The sequence below is a fragment of the Colobus angolensis genome, unplaced genomic scaffold (genome assembly GCF_000951035.1).
Source record: "Colobus angolensis palliatus isolate OR3802 unplaced genomic scaffold, Cang.pa_1.0 Scaffold49, whole genome shotgun sequence".
Lineage (NCBI taxonomy): Eukaryota > Metazoa > Chordata > Mammalia > Primates > Cercopithecidae > Colobus > Colobus angolensis.
The window spans coordinates 4303996-4328663 of NW_012118376.1; the positions used below are offsets into that span (position 1 = coordinate 4303996).

General features: G+C 35.1%; 1 protein-coding gene across 1 annotated transcript in view; it reads right to left on the bottom strand.

Annotated features, from left to right (window-relative positions):
- POLK (polymerase (DNA directed) kappa) overlaps positions 1–24668 on the bottom strand; it is a 90172-nt gene that overhangs the window by 5704 nt on the left and 59800 nt on the right. Inside the window, exons 5-12 of the mRNA XM_011959237.1 lie at positions 21809–21940; positions 18768–18921; positions 14260–14499; positions 12314–12438; positions 10800–10966; positions 8673–8705; positions 5370–5466; positions 1729–1900 (exon numbers count right to left, since the gene is read on the bottom strand). Coding sequence (XP_011814627.1) covers positions 1729–1900; positions 5370–5466; positions 8673–8705; positions 10800–10966; positions 12314–12438; positions 14260–14499; positions 18768–18921; positions 21809–21940 — 1120 coding nt within the window. The remainder of the gene's footprint in view (positions 1–1728; positions 1901–5369; positions 5467–8672; positions 8706–10799; positions 10967–12313; positions 12439–14259; positions 14500–18767; positions 18922–21808; positions 21941–24668) is intronic.

Below are 24668 nucleotides of genomic sequence, written 5' to 3' on the forward strand. Positions count from 1 at the left end.
CCAGAGTGGTACATCTGTTACAATCTGTAAACCTACATTGCCACAACATTGTCACTCAAAGTCCATAGCTTACACAGGGTTCACCCTTGGAATACATTCTGTGTGCCTGGACAAATTTATAATGATGTGTCATTATAGAATTATACAGAATCATTTCATTGCCCTAAAATTCCTGTGTTTTGCCTATTCATCCCTCCTTCTCCTCTTAACTCCTGACAATCAATTATTTTTTATGGTACTCATATTTGCCTTTTCCAGAATCTCATATGGTTGGAATCATACAGTATTTAGCTTTTCCAGATTGGCTTCTTTTACTTAACATTATGCAGTTAAGTTTCATTCATGTCTTTTCACGAATTGGTAATTCACTTCTTTTCTGTGCTGAATATTATTCCACTGTCTGTATGTACCACAATTTATTTATACATTCACGTACTGAAGGACATCTTGCTTGCTTCAAAGTTTTGGCAATTATGAATTAAGCTTCTATAGATATCTGCTCTTTGGCTTTTTTTTTTTTTTTTTGAGGTGGAGTTTCACTCTTGTCAACCAGGCTGGAGTGCAATGGTGTGATCTCAGCTCACTGCAACCTCCACCTCCCAGGTTCAAGTGATTCTCCTGCCTCTGCCTCTCGAGCAGCTGGGATTACAGGTGCCCACCACCGTGTCCAGCTAACTTTTTGTAGTTTTAGTAGAGATGGGGTTTCACTATGTTGGCCAGGCTGGTCTCGAACTCCTGATCTCAGGCGATCCACCTGCCTTGGCCTCCCAAAGTGTTAGGATTACAGGTGTGAGACACCACACCTGGCCTGGCTCTTTTAATTAACACTTTATTCAGTAGATTTCAGTGTGTGCTGTATCTTTCATAAATGAAAGTATGGCTAGTGACCCACTCCTTACTAGTAAAATGTGCATTTGGAGTGCTGATCCATATACATACTTTCAACCAGTTCATTTTGGAAACATGGCTTGTTAGTTTTTACCATGTAATGGCTGGAGATGTGAATTCACAATGTCACAATCCTTTATCTGTAATTCCAAACTCCAAAAAGTTCTGAAAATTGTAAGCAACAAGTGATACCTGATGACTAAATTAAAGTCATCAGTCTTTACAGTCTCTGAATATTTTGTTTTGCTATAGAAATATTAATATGTTTGAATAGGGGGTGTTGCCCCAGATCCACAAAGTAGTATTACAACATAATATACTCTACATGCACTGAATTTGCTTTCCAAAATCTGAAAAGTTTTGAATTTTGAAAGACACCTGGCCACAAGAATTTCATTAAGTTATGAGGAAAAGAACAACTTTAATTGGCTCTTACTGGAATTAAACTAATGATCATGGCTTCACACATCAGGGTCTAATAATTAAGATAAACGGCAGCAGCAAAGGAAGAACTTCCTAAACAGATTTAAGAAATAAAATGAAGGCAAGAATATAGGTGCTCATTGACTTACAATAGGATTGTATCCAGATAAACCCACTGTAAATTGAAAACATAATAAGTCAACTTACAATACTTTCAATTTATGACAGGTTTATCGGGATGTAACCGCATTGTAAGTCAAGAGTGTACTGAAAGCATACAGTTTTCCCACCATCGCAAAGTTGAAAAATCATTAAGTTGAACCATTGTTAAGTTGGGGGCCCCCTGTATTCCCAAAGTTAATTATTTGGGAAAACCTAGCAGATTTAAGGAAAAACAAAACAATAAAAAAGTCATACCCATAAGTCTTAATCTCAAGGGATGTGGAAAATCAGCATCAATTTCTGTTTTTAGCAATTCCTTAGCAATGGCAAATATTTCTTCTGCAGTAGAAACAACAGATGAAACTGTAGATGCACGAGTTTTTACTTCAAAATTCACATTCTTCAACTTAATGGTAACAGTTCTACCCTATAACATATACAATATGTTATTTATTTATTTATGAGACAGAGTCTCTCTCTGTTGTCCATGCTGGAGTGCGCTGGCACAGCTGTAGCTCACTGCAGCCTTCAACTTCTGGGCTCAAGTGATCCTCTTGCCTCAGCCTCCTGAGTAGCTAAGATTACAAGTGCATGTCACTACACCAGCTAATCTTTTATTTTTTGTAGAGATGGAGTCTCACTACGTTACCTAGGCTAGTCTCAAATTCCTGGCCTCAAGCGATCCTGGCCTTGAAAAGTGTTGCGATTATAGGCATGAGCTACCGCACCCACCAGAATACATTATTCTGTCTGACTTCCTAGCTTCTAGAAAAAAGTCATTTACATGTTAGAAAAATTCAGAAAGGTTTACGGACATAAGATTATGGAAGTATAACCAATTATTTATAAAACATGGTGATAAAAATACCACAAAGAATAAGAGGCCGTGCGTGGTGGCTCACGCCTGTAATCCTAGCACTTTGGGAGGCCGAGGCGGGCAGATCACGAGGTCAGGAGTTCAAGACCAGCCTGGCCAATATGGTGAAACCCTGTCTCTACTAAAAATACAAAAATTAGCTGGGCGTGACAGCAGGCGCCTTTAATCCCAGCGACTGGTGAGGCTGAGGCAGGAGAACAGTTTGAAGCTGGGAGGTGGAGGTTGCATTGAGCCGAGATCACACCATTGCACTCCAGCCTGGGTGACAGGGCAAGACTCCACCTCAAAAAAAAAAAAAAAAAAAAATAAAAATAAAAATACCATTTTAGCCAAAAACTTTTACTCCCCTTTCCAAACACAAGCTGAAATCCCATTTTATTTTGTTTTTGAGATGGGGGTCTCACTCTATTGCCCAGGCTGGAGTACAGTGGCATGATCATGGCTCACTGCAGCTTTGACCTCCCAGGCTCATGCTATCCTCCTGCCTCAGCCTCCCAAGTAGCTGAGACTACACACTCGTGCCACCATGCCCAGCTAATTTTTAAATTTTTTTTTGTAGAGACGTGATTTCACTGTGTTGTCCAGGCTGGTCTTGAACTCCTGGGCTCAAACCATCTCTTGCCTCAGCTTCCTAATGTGCTGGGATTACAGGCATGAGCCACTATGCCTGACCCAAAATCCCATTTTAGCCAGTAATTATTATTCCCCTTCCCAATTGAATTTTTTTGTTTGTTTTTTGTTTTAGACAGAGTCTCACTCTGTTGCCCAGGCTGGAGTGCAGTGGCGGGATCTCGGCTCACTGCAGCCTCTGCCTTCCAGGTTCCAGTGGTTCTCCTGCCTCAGCCTCCAGAGTAGCTGGGATTACAGGTGCCTGCCACCATTTTTAGTAGGGATGGGGTTTCACCATGTTGGCCAGGCTGATCTCAAACTCTTGACCTCAGGTGATCCACCCATCTCAGCCTCCCAAAAAGCTGGGATTACAGGAATGAGTCACTGTGCCTGGCCCCACAACTGAATTTTTATGAAAGGCCATTACATTAAGGGAAAGGTTAAATGATCACTTTTACTTTTACTGAATCTCTTTTGGAGGTTGATTCATTATCTACAAAGGAAGGAAAAAAATCTTTCTAAAAGTGTCTCACTGAAAAGGACTTATGAATAGCTCACACTTATTGTGTGCCTTCTGCATTGTCAGATGCTATGCCAAATAATTTAAATGTAAGAATTCCTTTTACAGTTAAGTGTTTTATGAGTGCAGGGTTTCAGTGGAGACAATGAAACAGTTCTAGAGATGGGTGGTGGTGATGGTTATAAAACAGTATGAACTGTACACTTAAAAATGGTTAAAATGGTAAATTTTATGTTATGTATATTTTAGTATCCCCTGGAGGAGGAAGTTAATTCTTGCTCTCTCTCATCTGAGGGTAGATTAGATTTACTGACTTACTTCCAAAGGGAAAAACACTAACTTCACAGTGGAGAAGCCTAGCAAACAGTAACCAAGTAATGAAAGTTAATATCATCCATGACATCATGTGGCCATTATATACCCCATGATAGGATATTATGAGAAGGGCACTTCCTCTCTGTGATATTCTTTCTAAAAATCCGTAACCCTGATCTACTTATGAGAAAATCGTCAGACAAACCCAGATTGGGCGACATTCTGCAGAATACCTGTATAGTAATACCCAAGACTGTCGAGGTCATGAAAAAGAAGGAAAAACTAAGAAACTATCACAGACCAGGAAACCGGAGAGACATGACAGCTAAATGCAATGTAGTCCCCTGGATTGAATTCTGGAAGGCAGGGAGGATATTAATGGAAAAATGAGTAAACTCCAAATAAAGTCTGGGGTTGACTTAATAATTGGCAATGAATGAAATAACAGTTTCTTACTTTTGACAAATGTACTCTGGTAATATGTTAACAATGGAGGAAACCAGGTGAGGAGTATGCTGAAATTCTATTATTTTTGTGACTTTTCTGGAAACCTAAAATGGTCATAAAATTAAATGTTTATTTAAACATTTTTTAAAAAGAAAATTATTTAAACTCAAGGTATGATAGAGAAGGACTATGAGAAAAATACTCATAAGATATCCCACTCTTGGTAGTAATTTTTTTAAAACAAATTTTTCACTGATTAGCGTAATAGTTTTACTGATGCGTTATATGAACACAGTAAGTTATCACATGTACCTCATAGTTTTGATCTTTGTAAAGATCAAATAAGTGTACTTGGGATATCTATCACCTTAAATATTTGTATTTTCTTTATGCTAGAAACATGCAAATTATTCTCTTCTAGCTATTCTGATACGTAAAATAGATTAGTGTACACTATAATCACCTTACTGATCTATTGAACACTAGGTCTCATTTCTTCTATCAAACCAGATATTTGTACCTGTGTAGCAATTTTAAAATACCTTTTTATTACGCTTTGTACTGATTCTACCTCTGGTTTGAGTGTGTTGGGAATACTCTAAATATAAATTGTTGTGAGTGAAGATTATAAAATAGCAAGTTCAAAGCCTTATAGATTTTGTTGTCCTGTGTTAAGCAACCTGGATTACAAGCTTGAAACAAAATGCCTATTTTAGAAAGTCATTGTCTAAGTAAGAAAAACATTAAAGGATGATTGGAAAGACATTTGTAATATGTGAATACAATTCTCTGGAAATTCTTTCTTCTGCCATATTCTCTAATGCCAGTGTAACTCTGGTTTTAACTTATTCAAATGTACTCCTGAGGTACAGGAGTAAAGTCCTCTGAATTATACTGAACAACTCTATCCTCACAAGTTGCTTCTTCATAGAATCACCTCATCACAGACTCCAGATATAGGTCAGAATTGGATTTGTATCTGACTGTTGGTGATAGGACTGCACTATTCTGACGTTTATTAATTTGTATTCACCTTTAAGAATAATGTGTAATCTAACTCTAGCTTTAAGGTAGCATTTTATTATTAAAAAACTTAAAAACTAAGGACACCATATCAAAATAAAGCACCTTAAGTCCTTCTTTCTGTAGATCTCGAGCAAGTTCACTGCAAAGTTCTTCACATAGGCTGTATTGTTCTTCCACTTTATTTATCTCACTGAATGTCCTAGAAAGACAAGAATAATTTTGGTGCACAAAGTAAACTATAATCCAGGATAATTTGGAAATGGTATGCATGTTTATATGGCTAGCATGAAGTTATATTTTCTGCAGTAGAAAATAAAGTTTTCAGATGAACTAAAATTTAATTAAGTAAAAACATCTAAGATCTATATAAATAATGGAAACCCAATTAAATAGGAAAGTTTGATTAGCAAAGAAACAATTTTATGCTGTTGCTCTATTATATCACAAAAGATAATTAAAATTACCAACAGATAATGGTAATGCCTCCAGAACTTAAAACAAATTAGGGCATATGTATATATAGATTTTGTTACAGAAGATTATGTTAAGAAAGTCCAAATGAGAAGATCATTCTAAATACTGTACATGGATTTTTCTGGATAAGAAACATCATTAACTAGATTTAAGGGGTTGGCTCATGAAACCTAGGCAGAGTTGTTTAAATAGACAGCTGAAAATAGAAGTCTGATAAGATTAAATGTAGGTATTTTGAATTCATCTACAAAAGAGTGTTGAAATAAGTTCACAAGTGATATTAACATAAAAGAGGATAATACAAAGAGACCAGAATGATGAGTATGGACCCTGAGCAAGTAACTCTTCAGTAAAGAGTCCCCTTTCTACTTCTAACCTTAACCTCAGCTACTCAGTTCTCTTCCCTAGTGGCAACCAATGTGTCAGCTTCTTATTCTTATGAATTCCTTAGAAATATTCCACATATACGGGCGCCTGTAGTCCCAGCTACTCGGGAGGCTGAGGCAGGAGAAGGGCAAGAACCCGGGAGGCGGAGCTTGTAGTGAGCCAAGATTGCACCACTGCACTCCAGCCTGGGCAACAGAGAGAGACTCCATCTCAAAAAAAAAAAAAAAAAAAATATTCCAAGTATATATATATATATAATAAGCAAACCATTAGACATTTTCCTCTCATTTTTTATATAAACAGTAGAATTTTAGATACATTGTTTAGTACCCTGCTTTTCTCAATTTATCATGGTGAGAGTTCCCCATGAGTAAATGATTTCCTCATTTTTATATAGCAGCATAATATTCTAATTTAATGATGTAAGGTAATTTAACCAATTCTCTATTCATGGATATTACAGTTTTTTTCTATCATAAAAAATGCAATGAGTAGTAACCCTGTATATATGTAAAATGACATGTGACTACATCTCTGGAATTAATTCTTAGTAAAAGAATTACGGCATCAAAGTACATGTATCTGTGATTTTGATATATATTATCAAATTTCTTACCCCCTGTGGTAGGCTAGATAATGGTCCCTAAAGATGTCCACATCCTACTCCCCGAAATCTGTGAACCTAGTATCTTACATGACAAAAGGGACTTAGTAGATATGATTAAATTCTGACGGAGGATTACTCTAGAATGTCCATGTTTGCCCAATGTAATCCCAAGGGTCCTTATAAGGAGGCAGGAGGGTTACAGTCAGAGAAAGAAGTTGCTGAGGCTATGAGCCAAAGCTTCTATGGCCTCTAGAACCTTTTCATAAAGAAACGGACTCTCTCCCAGAGCTTCTAGAAGAAATGGAGCTCTACCAACACATTAACTTTAGAACCACTGACTTTCAGAATGATAGAGAATAAATCTGTGTTGTTTTAAGCCACTAAATTTGTAGAAATTTGTTTTAATAGCAATAAAAAAAAACCTAATGTACTCCCTCTAAAGTTTACACATTTTCATTCCTACAGTTTTGCCAACAGAGTATGTTAGAATCTTTGCCAACCTCATTAGTGAAAGAAAGGTATCTGAGAGAACTTTCAATCTGTATTTCTTTAATTATAAATGAAAATGGTAATATTTTCACTTGTTTTAAGAGCCATTTGTATGTCCTTTTCTGTTAATTAATTAGACCTTTGTTCATTTTTTCTGTTAGCTTACTGTCCCTTTTTTTGTTGATTATGAGTTCCTTCTGCATTAGAGAAGTTAGTTTGCGATATAAATTGCAACCTCCTTTCCCCCAACTTCATACCAAATTTGATGTTATATTTCCCATTTTAAAAAGCCAAGAGGAGACAGTTTCCAGAAAAAAAAAGTGGAGAACACATTCCTGTACATCAAATAGTGCTCCCAATAACAGAGAAAATGGCAGAGAAATTTATCAAATAGGGCAATACTATTTTGCTTTTGGATGCTTTTTTTTAAATCTCTCTTTGCTTGCTTTCATATGGACCAAAAATTAAAATAGCAATTTTTATCAAAGCCATTTATTATGCTGTCCTGTAAAAGTTATTCAGCTTTTCTGACCACAAATAACATATGTGAAATATGAACACAACCCTGTACTACGGTCAGTGTTTTGTTTTGTCTTGTTTTGATTTTGAGACAGAGTCTCACTCTGTCACCCAGGCTGCAGTGGAGTGGTGCCATCTCAGCTTACCGCAAACTCCGCCTCCCGGGTTCAAGCAATTCTCTTGCCTCAGCCACCCAAGTAGCCGACATTAAAGGTGTAAGCCATCATCCGGGCTGATTTTTGTATTTTTAGTAGAGAAAGGGTTTTGCCATGTTGGCCAGGCTCATCTCGAACTCCTGGCCTCAAGAGATCTGCCCACCTCAGCCTCCCAAAGTGCTGCGATTACAGGTGTGAGCCACCTTGCCGGGCCCTAGGTCAGTGTTTCTTAAACGTCTCAGTGGAACCTTGCTGCTTTGAGGAGATAATTGAAGGACGTTTCAAACAATGACTTATTTCCCCAAACAGTAAGTTTCCATCATTATTTCGTTTGGTTTTCAAACAAGATTGTAAACCACTAAGCTCTCTTTCATCAGTAATATTTTACTGTTTGATTAAGCTTCTGCTTAATCACCAATATTGAAATAATTTTAGGAAGAATTCCAATTGTTACTTCTTAAATTTCTGAATACTCAATTGTCCTTATAAACAAGCTAGAAATTAAGATATGAAATTCTAAAATGCTTGGTTTTCACTAGGTAGGATTAAAACCAACATTAAAAAATAGCTGAAGTTAATTTCTGAGATTATAGTAACTGAAAATAATAGTCTTATCCCAAGGCATTTACTGCAGGGAGTGTAAACTACTAAAAATTGTTATAGTAATTTGCAAATAGATTTATTTCAATGATATTTACTAAAAATTAATTCAATATTAGTTTAAAATAACATGAATTATGCACAATTAACAATAATTAATAAATAAAACATTACCTCTCAACGCTCATACTCTTCCTCTCTCCATCCCTTGAAATGAAAAAAAGAGTATCTTTCAAAGACTGAGTTGTTTTTAGTTAACGAAGAGGATTTAACATATCAATTACCTTTTAGAGATCTCAAATTTTTTATTAAAATTTATACATCATGAAAAACAGTTTTTTATCTAAAAATAAATCAGCAAAGAACATAGACAGGTAAGATGCTAATATGATTATGAATCAAGTCTATATCTATTGAAGAGAACAAACTTGAAAATAGGTAGATATTAGAAACTGCTTCTATTCAAAGCCTGACTATCAAAAACCACAACTTACAAAAACAAACAGGAAGTGATAGTGTAGTATCTTCCAGTTATAAAATATAATTGAATTTTAAATAATTTAAAATCAGTTATCTAGTTTTTGGCTTAGAATATTAACTTCTTTCTCCCACAGCCTATTCATTATTCATTTATACCACTATATAGAACCTCAGTCAGAATTTGGTACACAGCTATAGGATGAAGATTGGGAATCTGAACCACCTAGTTTGGCTGTATTCTAGCTGCTCTGACAGGATTAGTTAAAACCAAAAAGTTGAAATGACATGTAGAGTACTCATTTTCCAAATATTTAGTGAACCTATTATGATTCAAGCACTGTTCTAGAACTTGAGGATACAGTAATGAAGGAAACAGACCAAGTACTTGCCCTTAGGAAATGTATATATCCCATTGAAGAGAGACAGAGAAACAAATATAGTAGTAAATATGGAACGGGTTAGAAGGGGAGAAGTACTCTGATTAAAAAGCAAAGCAGAATAAATAGAGAATATGGACAGAGGGAAAGGCAGGCTTTGTATTTTTTATTATAAATTACCTATGAATTTCATGTAAAAGCCCTACCTGCATCTCTACCACAAGTTAATATGTTATGTTACATCAGAACTATATTGTTTTCAAGCACTATGGAAATAAAAAAAATTTTGGATTAAAAATGAAGTTTTATTTCCTGCTATCTTCAAATATAATTATTTATGGTGCTGTGACATCTTTATCTTTCATTATGCCCACTGAAGATCAAAGTCAGCTAACTGTGGACTCAGAAGATTGAAGAGCAGGAAGAGATGAGAAAAGCAATACAACAAGCCTTGCACTCTCTGTAAAATTTAGTAGGCTTAAGTGGTCCATCAATTTTACATGCATCCTCATTGATTTTTATTGCTGTCCTTCAGTTTAAATACAAGAATATAAAGGAGTCATTTTGAGGACAGGCTGACAAGGTGATAACAAAATTGTAAAAATAGTGCCCAGTGTTGACTTCCATGATTCCCAGTCTTTTAAAATTTCCTTCTTTTCACCTACTATCCCACAACAATTTACCTTCTACCTCTAGGGTTCCTCTTTTTAAGACCTACATGAAAGAGTGGCAGGGAAGAAAACCCAGGGTATTTCCTCCAGCCGTTCCCTCTTCTAGCCTTTGCATGGCAGGCTCCCTCAGGTCTCTCTGCCTTTGGAGGATGGTTGCTAACGCTTCACACTTACTCCCCAGTCATTTTCTATGCCCTCACTCTGCTTTACTTTCTTCATTTGTTTATTTGATTATTTTCTATCTCTCACACTAGTCTGTAAACTCCACGCGGGCAGGCATTTGTCCTATTCGCTGCTGTTATCCACAATGCCTAGAATAGTACCTAACATTAAGTAAAGTACTCAGTACTGAATGAATTTACAAATCTGGAAAAGAAAAGAAATGTAGTTTAAGGCTTTCAAAGAATCATTACATCTCCTTCCTTAAAGGGTGAATTATGGAATATGGCCATCTTTCTTTTCACAACAACCTGACTACTGGCATTTCTTAGGTTCTGAACAAAGAACAAGGTAGGGATAAAAAAGAAAGTAGCTATCATTCCTCTTGTCTCTCTACCCAACTGCTGACGCCATAACCTAGGAGTGATTCTTTATTCTTCTTTTCCTTTCCTCCTACATCCAATCTGTTGACTCTAATTCAAACATTATATTTTGAATTAAACTAGCCTAAAAGAATTTTAAAACATGTTATCCAGATAGCCTCATCTCAATGGTTAAAACTGATATTGCAGCAAACGCTAAAGAAAAAGCAGAATGACAATACATATAGATACCTTGTCAGGTATGTTGAACCTAGACCCAAGGAGATATGAAGGAAATAATGCCAAGATGTTTCAGAGAAAAGGAGAGAAAGCAATGCCCTCTGTTGGTAAAGTTCTGTACATGTAATAATTCCAAGGGCCTTCAGCATTTTCTCTGTAACTTTTCCTATTCCAGAAACCTAGAAAAGAATCAATATTTATTATTAATAGATTTTAAAGTTAAGCTAAAAATTGAGATTACAATCTCATTACACTTTTTTATTGGGGGGGGGATGGAGTCTCGGTCTTGTTGCCCAGGCTGGAGTGCAGTGGCGCCACGTCGGCAACCTCTGCCTCCTAGGTTTGTTCAAGCGATTCTCCTGCCTTAGCCTCCTGAGTAGCTGGGATTACAGACATGTGCCACCATACCTGGCTAATTTTGTATTTTTAGTAGAGATGGGGTTTCTCCATGTTGGTCAGGCTGGTCTCGAACTCCTGACCTCAGGTGATCCGCCCACCCTGGCTTCCCAAAGTGCTCATTTCATCTTTTATAATCGATAAAAGGTATGAATAATGTGACTATCTTCACAAGTCATGCAAGAAAACTGCTTTAATTACTTTTTGACCACATTTACTAAACTAGGGCTTCATGTAATTTCAAAGGGCATTTAAAAAAGGAGTGCTGTGTTCATATAAACTTGGGGAATGGTGGGATTAACAAATTTAAGTGAAACTTTTTATTCCAAGATTTATGAATCTTTAATATATTAATATGCATAGTGATACATGAAGAGTAGTACACTCCAAAGGTATTTGACCCCAGAACCTTTTTAAAGGGAATACCTATTCATACTTGAAAAACATATTGGAAAACACTGCTTTGCAGCTACACCTTACATATACTAGTCAGTAATCACTATATATTACATTCTGAGCATTGAAAAATATTTAAATTCATTCATGTACATTATGTTGGATGAGAAAAGAAAGTCCTAGAACATCATATACAGTAGTGTATGGTGCAATTATTGAAAAAAAAGTATATATATGCAGAAAAATCTAGAAGCTGTAAAAAGTAATAAAGTATACACTTTCTGGAACCCCTGAGGGATAATTTTACCATTCTTAAAATGGCAAAATATTTTGGTTTATTTTTTGTCAAAAACAATTAAAATTCTAAATCTCTTTGAAGCATCATGCCCATTAATCTAGCAGCAATCTGGACTTTAGAACTAAGATAGCACTAAGTTACAAATGAAGGGACTGTCAGAAATATTCTTTTCATTTCCCTTCTCCTTGGCATGAATTCACTTAAAAATCTGTGATTATTACTTTCTTAAAAGTTTACAGCAAATAAGCTAAATCTCACTTTTAGGGTTTCACAGAAAGGTTTCTTCCAGTTCAAATTCAATCACCCATTATAGCTCTTGCTTGTTATCAATTGTTTTAAAACATTTTAGCAAAGAATGATTAACTATTGACCTACATAGTATTTCTTCAGAATTCAGAGTACATATATAAAAATAAACTGTATGTAAAAATCTTACCTTTCTAATGGGTAAATCCTTGATGAAGTCCATCACAGCTTGTCTATTGGGAAGAATTTGGTATTGTCCATTTGGTTTATTCTTATCACTGCATACTTTTGCTAACATTGTATTTGGGGCAATGCCTTAAAAGAAGAATACTCTGATAACTCAAAGAAGTTGATATGTATGACTTTTAAAAACACAATAACAAAACAGAAAAAAAATGTTAATTGCAAAAAATCTCAAATGATATATAATGCTACTTTAAAAATAACATTTGATTACCATCTATGTCCCCAGGGCTTGTTGCTATGGTTTTAGGAAAAGAAATTGTACTAGTTATTGTGGCAGCAAAAATGAGAAATATTTAATTCTCCATGATATTTTTAAATGTAAGAGTAATTTCTGAGCTAAGAAATATTAAGTGTAATTATTAGTTTACTTACTACCTTTAATAGGAATACAGAATTTTTTATTTTTTCTAGATGGAGGCTTGCTCTGTCGCCCAGGCTGGAGTGCAGTGGCGCGATCTTGGCTCACTACAACCTCCATCTTCTGGGTTCAAGTGATTCTCCTGTCTCAGCCTCCCAAGTAGCTGGGATTAGAGGAATGCACCACCATGCCTGGGTAATTTTTGTATGTTCAGTAGAGACAGGGGTTTCACCATATTGGTCAGGCTTGTCTCGAACTCCTGACCTCAGGTGGTCCACCAGCTTTAGCCTCCCAAAGTGCTGGGGTTACAGGCGTGAGCCATCATGCCCAGCCCAGATTGTTTTTATAGTGGTTCTATATCTACCTTTCAGAAAAGATCCAGAATTTAGGGTGGATGTTTACTCTTTGAAAAGGTCTTTTGCATAGATTATCCACATAAAGCAAAAATTCGAAGATTCTGGTTATAGTATACTTAAAATAATAATTAGATTGGTGTATCCTTTTTATGTCATTCACAGAACAAATTACTATTTTTCAGAAAGATGTTTTACAATTTCTAGGAATCCTGATTAAGATAATTTGAAATAGGTATATTCAAATATATTCATTAAACAGTTCATGTCAATTGTTATATAGATCTTCCTAAAATACATTATTCATCCTCATGTTTTGGTGTAGAAAGAAAAGATTTACCTAATCACAGTTTGGCTTTTACAAGATACTTCAGGGTCCTCATGATGAATAATAGTTATTATGCTAAGAGACAGTGATGGCCTCATGGGTTAACAACATATGTAAATTTGTTTTTCCTTTACCAGATGATCCTGGATTGCTATGTTGCTAGTTAGTATTTCTTTTGTCTCCTACCTTGTGGCCATCCGGGTTCTCTCCTGTAATGTAATCTTGGACAGGATTGAAGTCTCCCAAGGAAAAACTAATAATCAAGTATTACATGCAAAACCAATAAAAATATATTTTGTGTTAGAAAAAGATAGCTATATGAAATTTATGGGTCGGGCATGGTGGCTCACACCCGTAATCCAGCACTTTGAGAGGCCAAGGTGGGCGGATCACGAGGTCAGGAGATCAAGACCATCCTGGCTAACATGGTGAAACCCCGTCTCTATTGAAAATACAAAAAATTAGCTGGGCATGGTGGCATGCACCTATAGTCCCAGCTACTCAGGAGGCTGAGGCAGGAGAATTGCTTGAATCCAGGAGGCAGAGGCTGCAATAAGCTGAATGAGATTGCCCCACTGCACTCCAACCTGGGCGACAGAGCAAGACTCCATCTCAAAAAAAAAAAGAAATTTATAATCTCTTTTTTTCTTCAGGCTCATAGTCTGCTTAATTCCAATTTACTTACTAGGTTCACAGCTATTCTGAATAGGTAAAGTCATTAGAAGTTGAATCAAAGACTAGATAAGTAAAATGTTACTAAATACTTTATAATGAGAAACTACTAATATTACACTTGAATTAGCCAGTCTGAAAATTATAACTATAGTGGCCACCAATACCCTTTTAAATACCTGCACTGGCTGTCAATGTTGTTTTTTGCTCGATTCTGAAACGAATTTCCTTTACCACTTCCTCGGCTGATGTTCCAAAAACAATTGAGTTTTGGAGTATTTGAGGACTGTTTTGTTCTTCAAAGTTCACTTGGAAAGGATCTCCTGGGGGCTGCAAATCAGAAGGACTCTCTTCAAAAAGTAGTGGAGAGATGGATCGTTCATGCTCACTCAGTTTATTAATTTCCTTTCCTGGATTATCTAAATCATAAACAGGAACAATAACTCACATTTATTTTAAGAAGTATATACTTCATAAGTTAGGTTTCCCTACATTATTTCTGAAGACAAAAAAAAAAAAAATCTAGTTTAGCTTAGTTTCTAGGATCCAAGATCAGAAATGCCATCATTTATCATTTAATGTTTTATAACTGTTAAAGAGAACACTGATTATGAATTTTTCCTAACAAGACTATTATCCATTTCCACAACATAAATATTAAAAGAAAATATACTACGTAAAACTCTTTAATGTTCGTACCTAAATTAATTGAAATTCAGAATTGGGTTTCAGTTCACATTACCTTTTCCTTAAAAAAAAAAAAAAAGGAAGTCTTTTCTTTATTCTCCTTTAGGAAGAAAAAGAATCTTCTAAAATTAGAATTTAGGAATGAGGAAAAAGGCATTTAAGCAACATATAATAATTACACCTGAAAATAAAGTTTTGTTTTTAGAAGGAAAAACACTTAACTTTTCTTCATTCATGGAAGAAACCTTTTAGATTTTAAAATAATCTGAATTTTCTTCTTTCAAATGCTGATTTTAATTTTGATTTGCTTGTTTATAAAGTATCACTTTGACTAAGGGCACATTTGTAATAAATAGAAATTACCTCTGAAAGTTATGCTTTGAATATACAAATTCTTAAGGTCTGATTGGATGATCCAAGTTTAAGAAAAAGAGATGTTATTATTAATAGGCTATAAACTATTATTACAAAATAAAGTAAAAATACCAATCTGGTTATTACTTCCTTATATTTATATTTTTCATAAATGGACTCTATAAAATATACTTAAATCTATACTGATACTAAAAATGTCTCCATGAACAAATCTATTAAAGCCTATTTTCTGGGCTTAATGTAGAAGAAATACAATTTAAATGCATTTGTAACAACCAAGGTTAGCAAAAAAGCTTTCTGATCCCATCTCGTAATTTTATTACATATAAATATTTTCCAAATTAAGGTAAATGCAGAAGCAAAAATTAAATTTCTAGTTTTAAGACACATATGAAAGTATATTACTTGAAAAATGAACTTGGCTGTTTAGGAAAAAAATTTAAAAATAATATAAAATAAATATGACAGACATCTGATAAATTTAAAAATTTAAAATATGTAGTGTGAATTAAGTCATAGATGTTAATTCAGTCAGATGTTTTCCAAATCTGAATTCCCAGGGCACATACACAATAAGCCAATTTTCTCTCTCTCCTTTTCTTTTTTTTTTTTTTTGAGACAGGGTCTCCCTCTTGCCCAGGCTGAAGTGTAGCTGGAACTACAGGCGCAAGCCATCACACCTAGTTAATTTTATACTTTTTTGGTAAAGATAGGGTTTCACAATCTTGCCCAGGGTGGTCTCGAACTCCTGGGCTCAACTGATCCTCCCACCTCAGCCTCCTAAAGTGCTAGGATTATAAATGTGAACCACCTTGACTCGCCAATAAGCCTTATTTTCAAACTTACATTAGCTGATATTTATGTGCTTCAGTTCCTGTCACTTTTTAATATTCTGGTTTTAAAATGTAGAGCAATTCAGAGGGGAAACAGGCCAGGCACGGTGGCTCATGTCTGTAATACCAGCACTTTGGGAGGCTGAGGTGGGCGGATCACCTGAGGTCAGGAGTTCAAGATCAGCCTGGCTAAGATGGCGAAACCCCATCTCTACTAAAAATACAAAAATGAGCCAGGCATGGTGGCGCACAGCTATTCGGGAGGCTGGGGCAGGAGAATTACTTCAACCCAGAAGGCAGAGGTTGCAGTGAGCTGAGACCGTTTCACTGTACTCCAGCCTGGGTGACAGAGTGAGACTCCATCTCACACACACAAACAAACACACACACACACACACACAAGACTGTGAAACAGTTGAAATGGTATCTACCTGGAGACCTTTTCCTCATCTGGATGGGTAGAAGTAAAGGTAAAGAGAGCTACAGAAAAACTGCAAACCAAGTAAGTTATCTGTCACATTCATAAGTCCCTTCTGCCAAGTTTTTTATGCCATGTTTTGTACCTCATGCCTCAACCACCCAGCCCTCAGGTGAGTCACTGTGAGAGCAGAATTATACAGCAGGAAGCAAAGAATGCTGCCTTCTAGTACATTATCAGAGCCAATCTGAACTACATTCTACTTTTCTGTGAGGCCTGGCTGTGCAACTAAACAGCTGGACTAGTTTCTTATTTGCTTTGTGTCAGAAACATCTTTATAATCCCCATAACTGAGGTAATCAGAATGTAACACTAGGATTAAAGCATTTCATTTGAACGACAAGCGCTAAAAAGTGTATGGCATTTCAGTTTCTTATATTATCTGGCACTCACCATCCAGATTTAGATGGGAGAGTAAACAGTTAAAAAATTATTATTTTATTTGTATGTAGAGATGGTAGTTAGCAATATATTTCCAAAGACAAACACCTTTTAGAAAATGGGGAAACAGCAAAAAAATGTCTTGGACTTTAGAGGAAGATATATCAATTGCCTGCCACAGTTCCAATGCACTATTGACAATTTCCCATGGCATGATGTGAGATGAGACATGCGTGAAAGTCCAGCCCACAGGTATTTATACATGAGAAGAAAATTTAAACTATTCCAATGCTTAGGAATATTAAAATATATGAAGAGGGTGCTGTACAAGTAAATATGTTAAAAGCAATAGATATTAAAAACTCACATACTGATAGTGAGTTTGGACATTATAATAAATGAAAAGAACATTAGTAGGCCGGGCATGGTGGCTCACGCCTGTAATCCTAGCACTTTGGGAGACTGAGGCGGGCAGATCACCTGAGATCAGGAGTTTGAGACCAGCCTGGCCAACATGGTGAAACTCCACCTCTACTAAAAATACAAAAAACTAGCCAGGTGTGGTGACAGGCACCTCTAATCCCAGATACTCGAGAGGCTGAGGCAGGAGAACTGCTTGAATCCAGGAGGCAGAGGCTGCAGTGAGCTGAGACCATGCCACTGCACTCCAGCCTGGGCAACAGAGTGAGACTCTATCTCAAAAAAAATTAGTAGAAAATGAAAATATTTACTTTAATCCCAATGTAAAAATTTTAAAACATATCATGCAAGTAATGGTTATGGGAGGCCCTCAGGGGATGCTTTGACATAATTATTTAATGATAATCCCTCATTCTCTTGCGAAAGTAAGGAATTAATAAAGTAAGATTTTATACAAAGTGACATCAGGCTTTATGTACCACATCCTCAAACAATAAAGTTACACCAAATAAGGAAAACCTTTTGCTCTATGCCTCTGTGTCCAGAAATGATGATTATTGTTTAATGTTCCTATAAAAGAAAAGAGAGACCAATCCCTTAGGGCTTTAAATAAGGTAATGAAGTTGTGATTTAGTGCCCATATTAAACTTGCTCCAAATGATGTGAGTCACAAACAATGTGAGAGAGTTAGATTAATGTCACTGGGGATCTACCATTTTTGCTTCAGGGAAAGTTACAAACAGGTCTCCCCAGCACTGTCTGGCCCGTCTGAAGCAGAGTTGTGCACATGAAATGTTCCTGTGGGTTGTGAGCAAACCCTTCTGTGTCACTTTTTCATCCAGGTGAACTTTGTTCAGGGGTCCAGGACATCTCAGACATAATCATATCTTTGACAAAATGTTGAAAGCAGTATGTGTGATATCTGCATGTTTCTTGGCATTGCTTTTGGATAGGTAATAAAGGGATTTTTTTTTTAAAAAAAAAAACCCTAGAGTCTTGAAATTATACAGTGTAAGGCAAAGAAGGGAGTGAGAAAAACTCCCTTTGGCAGAGTTAAAAACAATTATAATTGCTCTAATAATTAGATTATTAGGAAAATTAGGAAAATGAAGAAAAATAGAATCATCCAATGTTTTGATATGTTTGAGGCTAGTCTTTTCTAACAACAACAAAAGGCCACTTTAAACAGATAACTTCCTCAGCTTCAATGCCATCCAAACTCTTCGTTAGTTAGACCTTAGGAAAATAACTGCTATAAAATTACTTTGTTCAGGGATTCTGCAGACTCTTAAGCTTAGAGATTTAACAATCACATTTCATTTATATGTGATATTCTACATGTTTAATGCAGAAAACCCACTGGTATTTTTAAAATTTTCTGATTTTACATTTTTATAAAGGTACATCTATGCCTTCTACCTATACAGGCTAATAAATTAATTGGATCAATTCAAAGAGTTGTGGGTTTTTTTTTCACTGCTTCTTGGTTTGATAGTCTTAATAAGTTGCTTACCATTTTCTACAGAGTTTCCCATTTTGATGAAATACTTTCTTTTATCCTCAGGCCAATTTTGTCTTTCTTCTAAGTGCTTTGTTATATTCAAGTAGGCTTCATCAAGACTCATGGCCATAAAATTGGGATCATAATCAGCAAGTATTTCCTTAACCTTCAAAGGAAACAAAAAGAAGTTTAAATTTTGCTGTGATAGCAAATTTCTTCTGTCATATGTAGCTGATAAGAAACGTTAATATTCTTAGTTTGCAACTACAGTAACAATCCTGCAGTCAACAGCTCATGGATTTAAGGAATAAATAACCCACTACCAGGGAATATTTTCAAAATTTCTTTTTGTATTAAAATAGACCATGAAGGCAGAAGACCACAAAATAGCTTCATTTGATACAATCTCTATTTAGCTACCTATATCTGGTTATAATAAGCAATTCAAATAAATCTCAGACAACATTGTCTGGTAGGCACATACAAAAAAATGGTTAAGGTTAAATTTAGGTAGCTTGTCAGAAGCTGAAGTGGGAATTATAGGATTCTATTTCCTCCTGCCTTTTGTGATTTATTGTTTTTGGTTCATTTTAAAAAGGAATAATCTTATATAAAGGTACTATGTTGCTTTAGAAAATATTTCAATTAATTATAACAGGCACATAAAAGTCCACTTAACATTAATTAATGCAGTAATCCAAAAATGAATGTTCTCTATTTCTTGTTACTTATTAAGATCTGGAATGGAAAAAAATGACAAATCTATAGTGTACTTCCATGATTACCTTAAATGATGGGGAAAAGTCTGGAGTTACATCTTAGGATAAAAGAAATACATATAAAGATTAGAATTATAGTTGCTATAATTCAGAAACGTCTTTTATATAAGATAATGTTATTACACAAAACTATGACTTTTTTTTCTAACCACTTAAGTATTAGCTATAATTAGAGGCAATGGTTGTCAAAATAATATGCATATTTTCCAGATTGGGTGACCGAGTGAGACCGTGCCTCAAAAAAAAAATGTGTATTAGAAAACATATTTGCTGAATTATGCTATGCTTCCATTTAGCTTTTAAAACTATCTACTGTATCACAAGAAAACTGTTTCTTGTTTTATAAAAAGAACGCTTTTTAGCTTAATATAATTATGAACAGCTGAGTCAAAGGGAATTTTAGAAAATGGTGATATAAACTTGGCCAAGTTTTACTCAGAGTGCCTTAATTAGCTTTGTTCTTGTTATAATGTGCTCAAATAGAATCTTTGCAATGAAAATGAAACCCTGTGAAGTCTGTAACTGGCAGCCAACTAAGATTCTGAATGAGAAGTACTCCCTAGAGACACTGTTGAGTATTTATTAACTTCCTTTACATAGGATATTGCTATAAGAATTAAGAGACATGTTCCAGTAAAAATCAAGCACTTAAAGCTCCAATATCTTGGATAAAACAAAAATGGCTAGCTGGGCATGGTGGCTCATGCCTGTAATCCCAGCACTTTGGGAGGCCTGGGCAGGATAATTTTCTGAGGCCAGGAGTTTAAGCCTAGCCTGAGCAACATAGGGAAACCCTATCTCTGCAAAAAAATTTTAAAATTGGGAGGGTGTGGTGATGCATGCCTGTCATTCTAGCTACTCAGGAGGATGAGGCCAGAGGATTGCTTAATTCAAGAGTTTAAGGTTACAGTGAGGTATGATCGAGTCACAGCATTGAGCCTGGGCTACGGGGTGAGACCCTGTCTCAAAAAATAGGGAAGTCTTGTTCTTAAACTTTCTAACCAAGTCATGAATATTAATGTATCCATAGGCAGTGATGAATTTGTCCTATAGTTCATTTACACATAAGAACTCATTTGTTATCTGCAAATAAACTAGCTAGATCCCGCTCAAATTTGAAGAGTTCTCTGACTTACATAAGTAACCAGACTAAAATAACTAAAAACACTTTGGTTTTCACTGGCATACTGCCAGAAGTATTGCTGAGTTAAAGCACGACTTTAAAGAATGCCTTCTCTTACTAAATTTTTGTAGGATTTTAAAAACTTCTTAAAAGGCTATATTTATGATTAGTATTTTATCTCTTTTTAATTAGGAATACAATGAAAGAAATAAACAGTAACCAAATGTGAGTGTGCTCCCCTCTCCTACACTGCCTTTTCAGAGGTATACACAAAGCACTTGCTGTCACAGACCGCCTTGGACAGAAAAAAAAACAAACCTGTGCTTAAACTTGGAATAGTGTCATTTCTCGGGAAAATGAGGTGGAATAAAAATAAGAGGGGTGAATTTAAAGACCCCTGGCATAACAAAAGAGTAATAAATATTAGGCCACAGTTTTTTAAGTGTTTCCATTCAGACAGTAGTCTTAAACACATTTTACTACAGCAGTCTAAAAGTATTTGATATAGCAGTCTAAAATTGTATTCCAGCACTGCATGATAAACCACTTGTCATAAAAAAAAGAAAAAATGAAAGTTTTCACATATGACAGTTTGGCAATTTTAGTAAATAATCAAATCTACTTCAAAGATCCTTTTCAAAGCAATGGATTACTCCCTTTTCAATTATCAGTCTTAGACAGTAAATGATTATGGGGCAAGAAAAGTAGGCTAATCAAAATACATGAATTTTGTCACTGTTTAACAACATTAACAAATAATTATTCAGATAATAGGTTGACATTAATGATGAGTAGATTCCGTAAGTTATTAATAAAATGTGGTTCTAGAAAAAATGTATATTGTACATTAAGAAAAAAGAGCTAAATTTAATTTTATATTATCATTAAGGCAGTTCAAAGTTGGAGGAAATGGGAAGAGTTTTCTAAGCAAATGAAAACTGCATGGAAAGGCAAAGAATTGGGAAAAAGAATGATGTATTCTGGATACTATATGCAGCTCAGTATTCAATATACAAGCTGAAGAAGTGATAGGAGGCTCGACTGAAAGCGTAAGCTAAGACCAAATCCTATGTGCTAAGGCACTCAGACTTGACTCTGCAGGTGACAGGAAATCAGTGAAAGCCTAAAGTAGGGGTGAGACATTAACTTACCTCTTTACTCACAGCTCGGTATTTGTCAAAGTTTGGGGGCACTATTATAAGTTGTGGGCAGAGTCTCTTAGCAATAAATCCTGGCATGGCTGCACGAACACCAAACCTCCTTGCATGGTAATTTGAAGTAGACTGAAAGATATTTGACCACATGGAAAAAAATATACAAATCTAAATGGACATATTGATCAATGCATTCACAGGAAATACATTAATATGTGTCTTTTCAATTCAAGGACATTTCATTTATAGGCCTCTGTTTTAATCCAAGTTTTGACTTATTCTGTCATGGTATTTTGATACCATGACCCTCCCCCATTACTATCCCTATATTTATAATGCAATACCAGATACAAACAAGACTGTGCTAATAAAACGATCTTCTTAAATTTCTACTAACTAAATGTCATTGGTTTTAAGGTATACTTGTTATAGAATGAATATCAAAGTTTGGATGATGGTGAGTTATGTTACATGAAAGTAATAGTATAGTAAGTTGTACAGAATAGTCATAAAATAATAGTATACAAATAGTAAAGATGTTACATTATAGAAAGTGATAGTATAGTATAATAGTAAACTTTTGGAATTTGCTCTATTTGGGATTTTGGAAACTTCATCTAGAACAAAACAAAAGGTCTACTATGTGGTCAGCCAAATTAAGTCTCCAAAATGAAGTGATTAAAGCTTAAAATAAGTTTAGAAATTAAGGTTTTTTCTTAAGGCTTAATTATCTTTTTTGCTGAAAACATTTTGACTAGGAGATGGAACTATAAAAGTATGAGGGTAAAAAGGAGAATACTGCTTATTAAATCCTGTTGATGATGATATCTGATGAAAGTCCATGTGAACCTGGTAGACCTTAGGACTATTTATAAAACAAATTCTATCACAAATTAAATCTTTATTTGGAATCTCAAGTGAAATTTCAAAGAAATGCAAAACAGAATCAAATGAAGGAATTATTTCACGATAATATGAATTTTCCTCTAATGATTTTCAAATGGCACTTAAAACATCTTGATAGTACTCAGAACTATACTAATCCTTGGTCAGTGTTCTGGAACAGAAAATGTGGATAGCACTAGAAACAAAACCAATGCTTTAGTAAATAAGTTTAATAGAATTGACATAAAAGCTAGATGTATAGTAGAGGAGAAACAAACTTTTAAATAAGAATTTAAATATAAATTTTAAATTTGTGGTATATTGTAGATCACAGCCACAACACTTTACAGTTACTCTTATCAAAAGTGGGTTCTAGTTCCTCATGCCATGTGACTTGCCTTGTGACTTGGTTAGATGAAAATAATGTGAGGGAAGTGACACTGAGTTCCGAAACCTAAGTTTTTGCTTTTAGTAATCCAGCAACCATTGTAAATATTTTGGAGTAGATTACTCAATGTTGAAGCAACAATGGAGAGGAGAAAGTTCTGAAGCTGGAATCCATTCCGATCTCCTCAGTCCAAGTGTCAGACCCGTGAATGAAGCCATCTTGGATTTTTTAACCTCAGTTAAATTGCCCTAGCCAAATCCAGGTAGAGCAGGGTTGAGCCATCGCCACTGCACTCTGCTCAAATTACAGAATCATGAGCTAATAAATTTTGGCTATCCACTAAATACTGCGGGAGGCTGTTATGCAGCAATAGATAACTGCTATAGGATCTCAGTTGCAACTCTCAGTGACAAGTTAGAACATTTCAAAAATCCATCAAATTCACCAAAAAAGAATTCTATCAGTAGGAATAATGAAACGACTCCCATTAATTTGTAGATATACTTTTATATGTTTAATAGGACAAAAAGTTATGCTTATTAGAAGGGAAACCTATTTGTTCAACATACAAAGGGGGTAATCTTTGTTTAAATATAAGAAATAGTAATTTTGAATTTAGAAACAATAACTGATTTTTAGAAGGACAGAAATTGTAGGAAAGAAAATATTTTGTAGATTTCAAAAGCAGTTGGTTTAGCTTTAACATGGCTATAGCAAGTTTGTATGTATACACATACATAAACATACATAAATTTATGGTGTTACATCTTAATAAAATTAAATATACATTTTTGAAATACTTATTGATGATTTGTAGGAAAGGGGAGTTCCCTTTCAAATAACAGTGGTTTGGAAACAGAGTTATCAGTTGCCTGCATACTCACAGAGGCAGAGATAAAAAACCAACAGATTATAGTTTTATAATAAAATAATCACTCAGTAAGAATTAGTTTTGTAGCTATCTAAGGCATGGGAAGGAGTGAGGAACAGGGAAGAACTCTTCTTGTTTATCTAATACTTTTTAAGTACCAAAGCCCATCTATTTCAGTTGCTACTTTTAATTCCCAACACACTTTCAGCCACACATAGCTATCCTGGTCATTTTTACCTTCTAAAGTTAGAGTGTAAAAAGGAACAGCAACACAGTAATCAGAAAAGCAAAGTTCTAAGTCATGGGAGAAACAATTTAACTTCATTCTAAATGTACTCTATTAATGAAATATGTTATTCCAGAACTAGGGTTGGCAAACCTTATCTTTTCTGTGAAAGTCCAGATAGTAATCATTTTAGGCTTTGCAGATCATTGAATTATTGAACTCTGCTCTTTTAGTGCAGCAATAGTAATAAATAAATGGGTGTGACTTTGTTCCAATAAAAAGCTGGATTTGGCCTGCAGACCAGTCTGAAAATCTCTATTAATACTTTAGAAGAACACTTCCTTTTCTTTCTTATTCAACTCTCTTTAACTAGAATGGTTACTTATGGAAAAATTTAATTTGCCATGGAAGTTACTAGGTTTGTAACTTTGGGCAGTTATTAAGCATCTCTCTGAGTTTTCTTTTTTGCCAAATGGAAATAAAAACT